The 12,121-nt window shown below is 34.2% G+C and overlaps 1 protein-coding gene across 1 annotated transcript in view; it reads left to right on the forward strand.

The window, feature by feature from the left end:
* The first annotated feature begins 1,703 nt into the window (after positions 1-1,703).
* LOC124361789 overlaps positions 1,704-12,121 on the forward strand; it is a 77,490-nt gene continuing 67,072 nt past the window's right edge. The window contains exon 1 of the mRNA XM_046815765.1: positions 1,704-1,849. Within this exon, the coding sequence (XP_046671721.1) occupies positions 1,820-1,849 (30 nt within the window). The 5' untranslated portion in view covers positions 1,704-1,819. The remainder of the gene's footprint in view (positions 1,850-12,121) is intronic.

A 12,121-nucleotide genomic window follows, 5' to 3' on the forward strand; every position in this document is an offset into this window, starting at 1 on the left:
GCGTTATTTCTAAGTATGTACCTTTAAAAATACCACACAATGTTATTAAATATTTTACATTTGTTTTAAACTCGCTAAAAATGCGTTCATCTTGATTACACATTTTGTATTACTCTCATATAATAATCAGAAGATTTTGTTTGAAACTCACAAGCTCATATAAAGAGCTTTAAAGTTAAATGTGTACTTACTTGAATGTTATTAGATAGATCATTCATCACAACAAGCTTTATAGGTTATAAAAATCGCTATGGATTCTGGAATACTGAAATTTAGCCCTTTTTTACTTAATTTTAAATAGCTAACTCGTACATTGATCATGAGGCGTAATGGTTGTTATTATTATTGTTGATAATCGAAATACCCAAATGTAAACATTCCAACGCGACAGAGTATGAATTATTAAGTAGATACATTACCCGACCGCATATATGTATGATTAGCGTGGGCGAACGTTACAACAACAAATAATGTGTAAATAGCGATACGCATTCCAATAATAACGTTTAATGATAACGTGTTCTAAGCAATAGAGTTAAGGTATCTTAAGGAACGTCATAAGATTTTTTATATACATCGATCTTTGTACACTGAATAATTACGTAATCAGGTAAATACCTCAAAGACATTTAATATAAGTTATATAAGATATAGCTTTAGGTATAAATACGAATTAGCTTATGTACCGAATAAATTATCCCAAACTTATATTATAAGATCTGCCTGTGATAAGGTTTACGTTTTAACACACACACACACACACACACACACACACACACACACACACACACACACACACACACACACACACACACACACACACACACACACACACACACACACACACACACACACACACACACACACACAATGTGCATTGAACCGCATAACCTTCAAGGTTCATTAGAGTATAATGAGTATCTTATTTTTACAGTTGAGAAATTGATGAATTTATTCTTTTGGTGACTTGATTTCCATTTTGGAAAAAAACTAATCAATTCCCAAAGCAAAGCAGACGTGTTATTCTTTAGGCACCATTTGAATTTGTGTCTTTTTTAAAATAAGTTGTCAAAATTGTATTGACGTCCCTTGAATTTAAATCTTTTTCGAGACTACGGAAGTTAATGTCTGAGGCTCTCTGAAACAGATCAAAGTCTCAGCCATGGAAACCTAATTTGTACACATTTTTCAACACTTTTGATTTATCATAGTATTTTAAATATCTTTAGACCTTTCAATCGATCATTGTTTTTCAAGATGGCGGTCACCGTTAAAAATTATAAAACTCGTATGGTATGTCAACGTGACGCCAACCACTCACATGGATCTTTCGATTATGAGTCAACGTGAAGCAAAATTGAATGCAGGCATAATTTGGAGACATGCCAACAAGGGCAATTCCGTAGATCCGGAAACGTAATTGTACCTAATTGAGAATGCTAAATGGTTAGTTATAATACGTTGCAACTTAATTGGCTCCCATTAATGAGTAATTGAGTGCACCTTCAATAGTTCAACGCACTGTTGGGCGCACAGAGATCTACAACTTCCACAAAATTGAGCACTGAAAGCGAGATTATAGCGAAGGAGTGAGTAGTCAGACCCGTTCCAACATAACGGAGAGTAGCATCATTGTTGTGGTGGCATTGTTGCGGCCTGCTGCCATTGGCTGGCTGGAGTGACGTCACACCGTACCTCCCGACCTCGCGCCCCAGAGCCGAGTGTCCCGCGACTCTCCGCTGTTGGTTCTGTGCCGTGAGTCTGTGCGAATAGTGTCGTCCACCCGTTATGCAACTGTTCTGATCCCACGGGCACCGGCATGAGAAAATACCACTGCAACATTTTTACCGTAAGTACACCAGAACCGTTCGTTGTTCCCACTGCTTCAGGTCGGCTATTGTTTAATCTGTGCGCTAATTACTGATTGCGGATTGTAGAACTTCAATTAGATTCATAGTAATATCTGTCACGATAGACCGAATTGCCTATACTGGCAACTGTTACAATAAGAAGATTTGTACAGTTTTAAACAGAGAATATGTGGTATTGAAATAAATACAAACACCACTTTAATCTTTTTTAATTTGAAGTGTAAAAACAACAGTGAAGATATTTTACAGTGATATTATTTTTAATTCCTGCACCTTCATTGCAGCTCTATATACGAGTGATTTTGAGTATTCTTACAAATTAAAATTCTTTAAGGTGTCCGCCGCAGTCAACATGTTTAACTACTGTACAATAACTGTCCGGCTATAATACGTGTAGTTAAAGGCTGTATGAAAATTTAAGTCAATATTTGAATCAAATAAGATACATATAATGTGTATACGGTTACAGGAATGCTTATCTCGTTTATAATAGAGTATTCAACTGTCAAACGTTGCATTAAAGTTTGTTTATTTACAGAAATTTCCAACAATGAAATAACAATACACGATAAATTAACATTTTTAGTATAAATATAAAAATGGTGCTTGTTGCTAAAGTACTAATTCGATATCGCTGGCAAAATGTAATATAAAATTGTTAAGATTTAATTAAAATATTTCTTTTTAATTTGGCTGATTTTAAAATAAAACTAAGGCAATGCAGCTACTTTTTAGTTAAATTTATTTATATTTACGAATAATTACCCAGTAAGAAATCACTCATATAGATAGGCTGATTCTTATTAATTAATCTAATTCTTTATAGTAGAAATATGGAATGTCATTTAATCTACCAACATTTAATATCATTTCTAACAAGACATAAATATCATTGTTCCTATTATCCTCCATACATTGAGTGCTGTGATATACTTGTGATATACTTAGTCTACTAACATAACTTCTATAATAAGAGGCATATCATTGCAAGCCAGTATTGTTTAATGCACTTAGGCCTGAGTTATATTGTTTAAAATTTTGCATGAGTTTAGAAGATTAATTTTTTTACATTATTATAAAATAATAAATCAAAACGGCCAAGCTTTCAATAATATATCTCGGCCTACAATAAAATAATATTATTAACAGCCAACTGCTACTGTAAAAAAACCAATTGCGATAAAACATTTTTACATTGTTCATGAACTGTAGATCTAGTACAGAATCACATAAATTTAGTTACATAAGTGACCTGAAATATTTACCATTATTGTTTAGTTTTCAAAATCAGCGAATCGGTTGTATCTGCCTTAGCATTATAATTGGAGCGCGATAATTCCTACTCGTGTCGCTTCTTAAATGCTTAAAATAAACCCATCGACTTATTGTTTAATGCTGTAAATCTATGGATCAGGAAAAAGCTGAACGTTCTCAAGCGCGATTTTGTTGGTTCTATTTGTTTAAAAATACAAAGCGTCGTGTTAATTTTATAACGGCTTGTTTGTGGAATGTAACCAGTAAAAGTTTAGTGCTTCGACCGTGTGGTGTCATTAACACAGGCTGAATTCACGGAATTACTTGTTACAGCTAAAGAATTCTCAGGATCGGTTTCTTGAATAATACTTTTTTGACTCAAGTTAACTAAGATAGAAATTCAGCTAATCACACCAATCAAAATAGGTATATGACAATTCCAGGGATAAGATTTATCTTTCATACCTTACTTATCAAGGAATAGCTGCAGGCTGTACAGTGTATATGCATTTTATACATAATCATACAAATCGTTCACTTAACTAAATTCTATTTTGTTTTAACGTAAAGCAGAAGATGTTTAATACAGTTTTCAATACAGGCTTTAACAATACAATCTTCATTTATCCCCCAGAAATTTAATGTATGTCCCAGAAAATATGTTTCTATTTCAGTATCGTCCTTGTATTCTAGCTACAATACAATGTATTATGATGATAATGCAACAAAGTAATAATACCATGTAAATGCAAGAAATATCCTATGTTGTCTTAACATTAAATAATGTATCTTTTTGGTTCATCCACATACAATTAGGGTTAAAAGTGATTGGATATTCAATAGTATAAAATTTAGGCGAGACACATAACCATTGGTTTTATTGATAACTGTTTATTTAGTCAAATCAAAGATACGAGTATAATCTACTTAATAAGTATAGATTTGTCTGTCTTTTACGGCTAAGTGTGTTGTGACATAAAGGCAATATTTTGTCATCGTATTTTCATCGTATAGGCTATACTTCGACTGATATAAGAAGCGACAAATGGTTTCTTCAAATTGTCATTTACGCCGAGGGTCGCGTTACTATTCCGCTAACATATTATAATAACATTTAACACCATAATCTTATCAGAAGACTCTATCTCACTTTTATAGCTCACCTACAAACATATAAAATCTATTAAATAATACGTAACATAACATACTTCTCGGCGGAATGTTGTTTTAACATGCTTAGTAAAATAACGTTTCAACTACAGGCAACTAAAATAGAGTCAGGTAACCATACTTAATTGTAAATATATTATATGGATCGTTAATGATAAATTATTATTAACATGGCGTTAATCGACCACTAATATAGATCCCTCTTCAATATTTGCCAAGAATAAATTCAATTAGAATTGAATCTATGTGAGATTATTTATTCAGTCTAACTTGTATGATTTTACACCACAAAACTAAAATATAAATACAGTAGCCTTTTAATTCAGACCTTCAAATTTCTCTAAGTGTACATAAAGCGTGAATGCAAAGTAGACCCTCAAGGATCTTAATTTGCCATAAAATGTTTCATTAGAAAAGGAGAGATTTTTATCCTATAAAATTATATATTGAGACTCATTCTCGCAATTAATCATTTCGTAATTTACACAAACAGAATGACTCCGCCAACGCCCTCAAAGATTTGATTGTCTCCGCTATGAACTGTTTTTAACACTGGTGTGAATAGTGACCGGCTTGAAAATGCTTTGGCTTTGATGAGTATGGAAGGCAAAGTCACTATATGCTCTAATTTCCATCTGAATCTGTTTTCATCTCTTTGTTTAAAGTTTTTTATTGACGATGGAAGTTTTGAAAGGATAACAGGATTTCAGGGATTTGCCATCGTTATAGATTATAAAAGGTATAACACAACGATTTGAGGATTGGAATCTATCCTCTTCTTCAGGTGGGGGAGGTATTAATGCATACAAAATTAACGAACAGAAATAAGTAAAGAAGGGAAAGAAAAGGGTTCACACATGCCCAAAAGCTGTATGGAGTCCAGTCCAGGCGTTGTCCTGAACAAAATTCACAAGTACAAGGATAACGATCACACATCACACTAGCACAGGCTGCAGTGAGATACTAAGGTATTTTCATCGTTGACCTTTACAACTACTTAGTACTTTGCAAATAAATGACGTGCTAATACGATAACAAGGTGAATTTTGTCATTAAGATCACGCTGTGGGAAGATGTTGAATTAATTTAGTATCCTATTAACTACTTTCCCTATGGTTCATCTTCACATCTTTGCGAAATACCTGTGTGACTATTTGAAAACTGTGTTTGCATTACAAGCCACTATGATGTTACTGCAGCGCTGCCTTCAATTCCACTAAACGAGGAGGGTTGGCACACACATTGGCCAATTCAATCCGAGAATACAATCGTGCAGAAAATTAAACCCCGGACTGTACTATTACTCCCGCCAAACGAGGATAACCAGAGTCGTGAAGAAAGAGGACCGCGGGAAATAACATACATCAGCTGTTCAAACAAGTGGCGGTGCTTATTCCATGGAGGTCGGAAAAAGGCGGCACAACTCTTTGCCCTCTATAGCAGCGCCTTTCGAGTCTTTCTCCAACATTTAGCTAACCACTATGAACAAAAACCTCACAAAAATACTAGATTATGTTTTATATGGCATTCTTCGACCTAATTATACCTTAATAATCGTCTGATGTTCAATCGTAAATAGGAATTTTCATCATTCTAGGTAGAAAAATAGCGTTTTGTTGTTCTTTGTTACGAATATCACCAAGGACGTAACCAGTGGTGAGGTCCAAGGGGTCCGGAACTCCCCCCCCAATTTTTTATTTTTTAATTATTGTTATGAACGATTATTATTATTATTTTAATAATTAATTCAGTATTACTGACAAGTACTGCTGAAAGATCGTTCTCAACAAAGAAACGGGTCAAGAACTTGTTAAGGGACAAAACTACTGGGCCTTAATGTCCACTAAGGGAAAATATCAGTTGTCTCGAGTCCACCTCCCACTCCAAAGTTTTTCATGGTTACGTTCTTCATTATGACAAAATTTGTGTTGAAGGTTTATAAGGTTATAACTGTAAGATAATTTCTTTCACTTGTTACTTATTATATGGGATAGTACAGATTTGTCAAGAATGGTGTTTGAATCGTAGATTGGGGAGGGCATATTAGTAAACAAAGTAGTCGTTAAATCACACTTATTTTTTATGGTGGAATTAAGTTGTATGTAAGCATATTATAACTAATTGATCTGGGTGAATAGTTATCATGCTAGACAGAATGCCGCGTCAATAACTAAGGCAAATCCGCTTCTTGATCAAGTCTCTTTATTGTAAACACAGCCTAAAAAATAAGTTCATTTTCTAATTTCTGTAAATATAATGTTATAAGTAGCTTTGTTATTTGGATCTCGAAATCGTGGCTGTTTTTATTTTACATGTTATTAAATAATGATGTTTTATAATTGTACAATTTCGTTTACATTTTTGAGATCTTGTGTACAGCATATCTCTAGAATGTACGATATGTAAGAGATATAAACGTTTCTAGATTTGGATTGTCATGGTGGATGTTTATAACAATACACACAAATTACAATAGAAAACTTGCGAAATGAGCGAACATCGATTTTCACAGTAGTGACCCATGGACCCATGAACTTGACAGCACAAGAGAGACCTGAAGATTGTATGCAGATACGGGAACAATGTTATCGCGGCTAGGCTAGATGTTACGTCACCACCCGGAGGCTGTGGGTCCGATCGTCCTACCTTTTCTGGCGCGGGGCCGTCTCAGCTACTGACTATCCGCGCGTTATTGGGCTATAAATAAACACTGATGGTCATCAGAGTCTTCGGCTTGTAATGAGCCGGTCTGGTCCCACAAGGGATTAGCCGTTACAGCACGATTCAGCTGCTTCTTTCTGAAGTTTTGAACTATTAGGCGCTATATCAGACCAATACTGATAAAAAAGCGGAAACATGAACAGATGTATTTAATAAGTGTTGTACTCCTATCTCTTTGTATACACCGGGTATCTTAAAAGTCCCCCCTACCGCTATTAACTTTCTTATGAATAGAGATGGAGTGACTTTATGGGTTGTTCGTATGACCAACTGAGGAGTTTTTTTGGAGGAGTTACCCCCAAAAAATGGGGTATTTTGAAGGAGAGTCAAACTTTTAAAACAGGAACCCCCAGCAAGTGACACGTTAAGACCACTTTGACACAGTAACTGGACTGAGTGTATCTCACATACTAACTGGTAAACAATAAGAGATGACGTGTCAAAAACTATTGTTATTCTCAGGACTTCCTAATGGTCTTCGGCTAGACCAAACTCAATCTAATAAATACAATGTTAATCATGGTTGTTGATTCCTGTAATAACTTGTTTTATGATTTTGTGTCTTAAGTTCTGAAAACAACTAGTGAGTGAATGTTTTATTTGCCTTACAATAACTTTAAATGTAACAAACTGTGGGTGTTTTGTAAAAAATTAAAACTTTATTTGTCCACTAAATTTGATAGAGTAGCATTAGAGACCTCTAGTTTACGCCATTCTTCTTCTTTTTGTAATACATTTAAAATGATATGTAATTTACTAGAGGCTCATACTTTAAAAGTTTTATTTGCCCCAATAATAGGGGTCATAAAAACTCCTCAGTCGATCATATATCAACCCTTAAAGTAAATCACTCCATCTCTATCCATAAAAAGTTGTTAGGGGAGAGTGTGGGACTTTTAATACACCCGTTATATTGCTCCAAGCAATATATTGGGCAGACATCTAAGGTTTGGTATTTCCCATCAAGATAAAGAAAAACCAATGGTAAGACATTGTCTAGAACATAAACAAGACAAAATTGGGGAGTGTTTTACGTTAAAAGGAATACACCAAATAACATAATAATCAACCGATTGGCTCGTAACTTAAGAAATACGCGTGCCCAGAGAAAATAAGCTCAGAATCAATAAGAACGTCAGGATCTGCTTGATGTATACTTGATATTATTCCTTTGTAATCTCTAGTAACCTTATAAAAGGAACGAAGAATTCATTTTACTAGCCTCGATTTTCCTGAGGTTCGTGTTTTACTAAACATTGTGTGTAAACCTCCGGTGGTAGTTTACTGTGATAGTTAACGAAATCTTTACATATATAAGGTATTGAAACTATTTTTCATAAGAAGCTCAACCTGGCCCTCACACGTAATATTATATATAATTTCAGAAGTTTGCTTGTTCCGGTTCCAAATCCTAATCTAACTGTTTTCAAATATTATTTACTTTTAATGCTGCAAAATTGTTTAATCTTATTTCCGTTCATATAATTTAGCACCATTAAATCGTTTTTAAAAGGTTTAAATTGTTTTTATTTTCGTTGGATAATTACGAGTGCTTTCTGAGAATTTTTGAATGAAATAATGAATAATGTGTATATCTTTAGTTCGTTTTTATTACCTTTTATAGTTAATTCCAATTAATCTTTTTTTATTTTTACGTCCATGACTTGTTTTATAAATGTTGTATGGATTTCCTTAGTAATATATTATGTATGTAGCTGTTCAATCCTTCTTTGAGTTTTGTTTTACTGTGTTAGTAAAACATAGAGTTAGTAGAACATCCTTTATCGGGATTTTGCCAATTGGATGTTCCATTTTATTTCACAATTATTGCGTTTTGTCTTTGTCGTAAGTTATTTTTTTTGTTAAGTTTACATTTAGTTTGAAGATTATATTATTATTTAATTATTTTTAAGCTTGTAAATATTTCATGATCGACGGTTTTATACTGTTTGGGGATTTGTTTTGTATAAATCTCTTGTAAATTTTGTTGATACTGTGAAATAAAATCTGTTTGAAATGAAATAGTTACAGAAACATAGTCACAGTTCATGGTTGTCTTTTCGTCGTTAATTAGAAAAAGCAGTAGAGGGCTCCATGCTGAGCCTTGGACTGCTCCTAAATTGGCAGCGAAACTTCAGAATGCATTCCATCAAGTTGAAGTTGATGATTTGATCCAACGATAAGTTCAGGAGAAAATCCAAAGGCCGAAAGCTTTCTCAAAAAGAGCAGACGCGGGAGGTGGTCAAATGTCTTCTGGAAGTCGAGCTAGACAGTATCTACTTGACCTTGTCGCTCAACTGCTAGACCAACCATTTCTAAAAACAACTAGTTTGTATCAGTCGAGAGAACTCTCTTGAAGCCGTTTTCTATATACCGTTATCTGCTTGTGTAGAGAGATACGAAAATATATTTATGTAAATAGCAAATTCCTTTTAAAAGGAATTTGCATTTAACCTTTTCGATGCTTCGGGAGTCCTTTATTATAATAGACGTGCTTACCACATCCATTTTTCCTTTATCCTATCCTTCCAATTTAGCCTTTCAAAAGGTTCTGTCTGAACAAAGACACAAGCAACACTATTGGGTATATATTTCACAGAGAGCTCAGGAATAGATAAATCTGAGCGAGTTTTCAGTGACTCGGGCAGGACAATGCCCACCATTTTAAGATGAATGTCTACGGTTGTTTCAGATATTTTTAACATTTTCATCTAACAACATCTATAACTATAACTCAGTCTAAGTAAAAGTCAGTTATAAGTCCATAACTCAGCTTCAAAAGAACGTCTTTTCCAAACTTGAAACATAGCACAGTGTTGTCAGTTATAATTTATCCTTCAATACTGACAGCTGAGCAGGATGCATCCGAAACTGATTAAGAAAATTGCAGCCCATAATTGGTCTGATTAGACTGTAATTCGCTTTTACCATTTACAGAATCTTGCCTTCTGATATAGTTCTAGTTTTACCACTCTTCTCAGAGCAGAATATATAGCATAGCAATCCGTAACCCCAGAAGGCTTAAAACTAACCACTTGTGTATCACTTCCTTCGTTTTGCATGGGTTTAAATAAACTGATACAACGGACTATCGAAGAATCAGACAGATCATATTGAGAGTCTTAGCAAACAATCCAACAAAGTAACATCAAGTATCATATGATAAAATTTCATATGATTTTAATCAGCTACTTCATTCATTCTGCGATTTTCTCTTTTCATCATGGTTAAGCATACAACTTATGAAAAACGTAAAAATTTAACTTTTTTATTACAAGATTCTTTGTAAACTTTTTTTATAGTTGATTACAAAACAAATAGATTTTTTTCATGGAAAAGAGCGTCTTATGTACTTAATTTCTAATTTCTACGACCTTTCTATTAAGAGTTATCATTGGGACAGAAACGGATGTAGAAAGACACGATTATTAGAGTGGCATGTTGGGTCCTTAATAAATTGCTAAGTTAAAAGCCTCCAAACGTTAAATCTAACGTACAATTTTAAACATTATACTAGCAGTTATTTTCTATGTCATACAGTGTGAAGGAAACAGGATTTTTCCGGACATTTGCCATTGTTCAGTGAAACAAAAAATCAGTAAGACTACGTTTCGAGATCTGCAATCTGATTTTTTCTTCGGATAAATAACTAACCTAACACACAATTGCAAACTAGGTTAAAATACACACATCATACCAGTGTTGTTACACGCCTAAGTCAGGATTCGCAACCACCATGTTTTATTTGGCCGGAGCAATATTTATGTTACTAAATTGAATATGGAGTTCTACAATTAAAAAAATACATATATACCTTAAACCACGTGTTTAGGTATTTTGGAGCCTAAAAATTGCTTCAAAAATAGGAAATAAGATATTTATTTTAGGAAATATTAGGGAGTCGTAATGTGGCGGTACCCCCTTGTCCTCCTTCCTTAAATCCGCCACTGATTTCCCCTCAGAAAACAAGCTAAAGACTTTCAAGGAATAGAAGAATAGAAGAGATTTAGGTGTCAGTCTATATATTTATTTTTATTGCAGTTTTTGAATCAAAATGTTTTACCGTAGCAATATTTACGATTAGATGTCTTTAAAATGCATGGTAAATGACTAACTATGACGATATCAGAACATTCGGTGCAGACAATACGATCGTGTTGGTGTTATATTAATAATTGAGGTTATTTAACGATAATTCTGGCATTAAACGAGTTGATACTATCTATTAATTGAGGTCCGGACACCGAGCAGACGTTTGTAAACTGCGGACTCATGTGAGGGCTCACGATGTAAGAGCAAAGGGCAGACGCTAATGCTAATGTCAAGAGGCACGATCATGAGATCCTACTACGGCTCGTGGAATGTCAAGTACTCCAGGACAAAGATGGGCGGTTCTGAAACTGAATAACATGTACTCGTAGCAGTCGGTGCTGGAGAAAGTACTTCTTGTTCAACTGCCGGAGATGTTGATTGCATCACGAGGCGGCGGACTGAAAAAAATCACTACGGAATCGGATATTCATAAATAAGGAAAAAACAAGAACATAATGCCATCCTAACGATGATGAATAATTTCAATAATTTAGGGCAAGAACAACTTGTTTGACATTCCAAAAAGCAGAATCGCCTTGAGACAGGATTACACACCACCTAGACCTAGAGAATGACCCACATCGGTCCTCCTACTGATTCTACTCAGTGTTACTCTTCACTCATGGGATTTGTCGCTTATTTATTTCACTGAGCTTAATGAAATCGTGTTTAAAAAAATTGATATGAATGAGTGGTGTAGATCACTGTATGATGTTTGTTTTTGACGGTGGAAGGATTGTGAAGGAAACAGGATTTACAACTGCAATTAAAATAACTATTTAATAGTCTGATACCGAAATCTCTTCTATTCCTAGAAAGTATTTAGCTTGTTTTCTGAGGGGAAATCAGTGGTGGATTTAAGGAAGGGGGTTACCGCTACATTATCCCTCTCTAATACTTTCCAAAAATATATATTTTATTTCAATTCTTAAAGTAATTTTTAGGCTCCAAAATACGTAGATATGTGTTTTAAGGTATGTTTTTTTTAATTTAACATCACTTTTGGAACTTCA

This window comes from Homalodisca vitripennis, chromosome 5 (genome assembly GCF_021130785.1).
Source record: "Homalodisca vitripennis isolate AUS2020 chromosome 5, UT_GWSS_2.1, whole genome shotgun sequence".
In the NCBI taxonomy this organism is placed as follows: Eukaryota; Metazoa; Arthropoda; class Insecta; order Hemiptera; family Cicadellidae; genus Homalodisca; species Homalodisca vitripennis.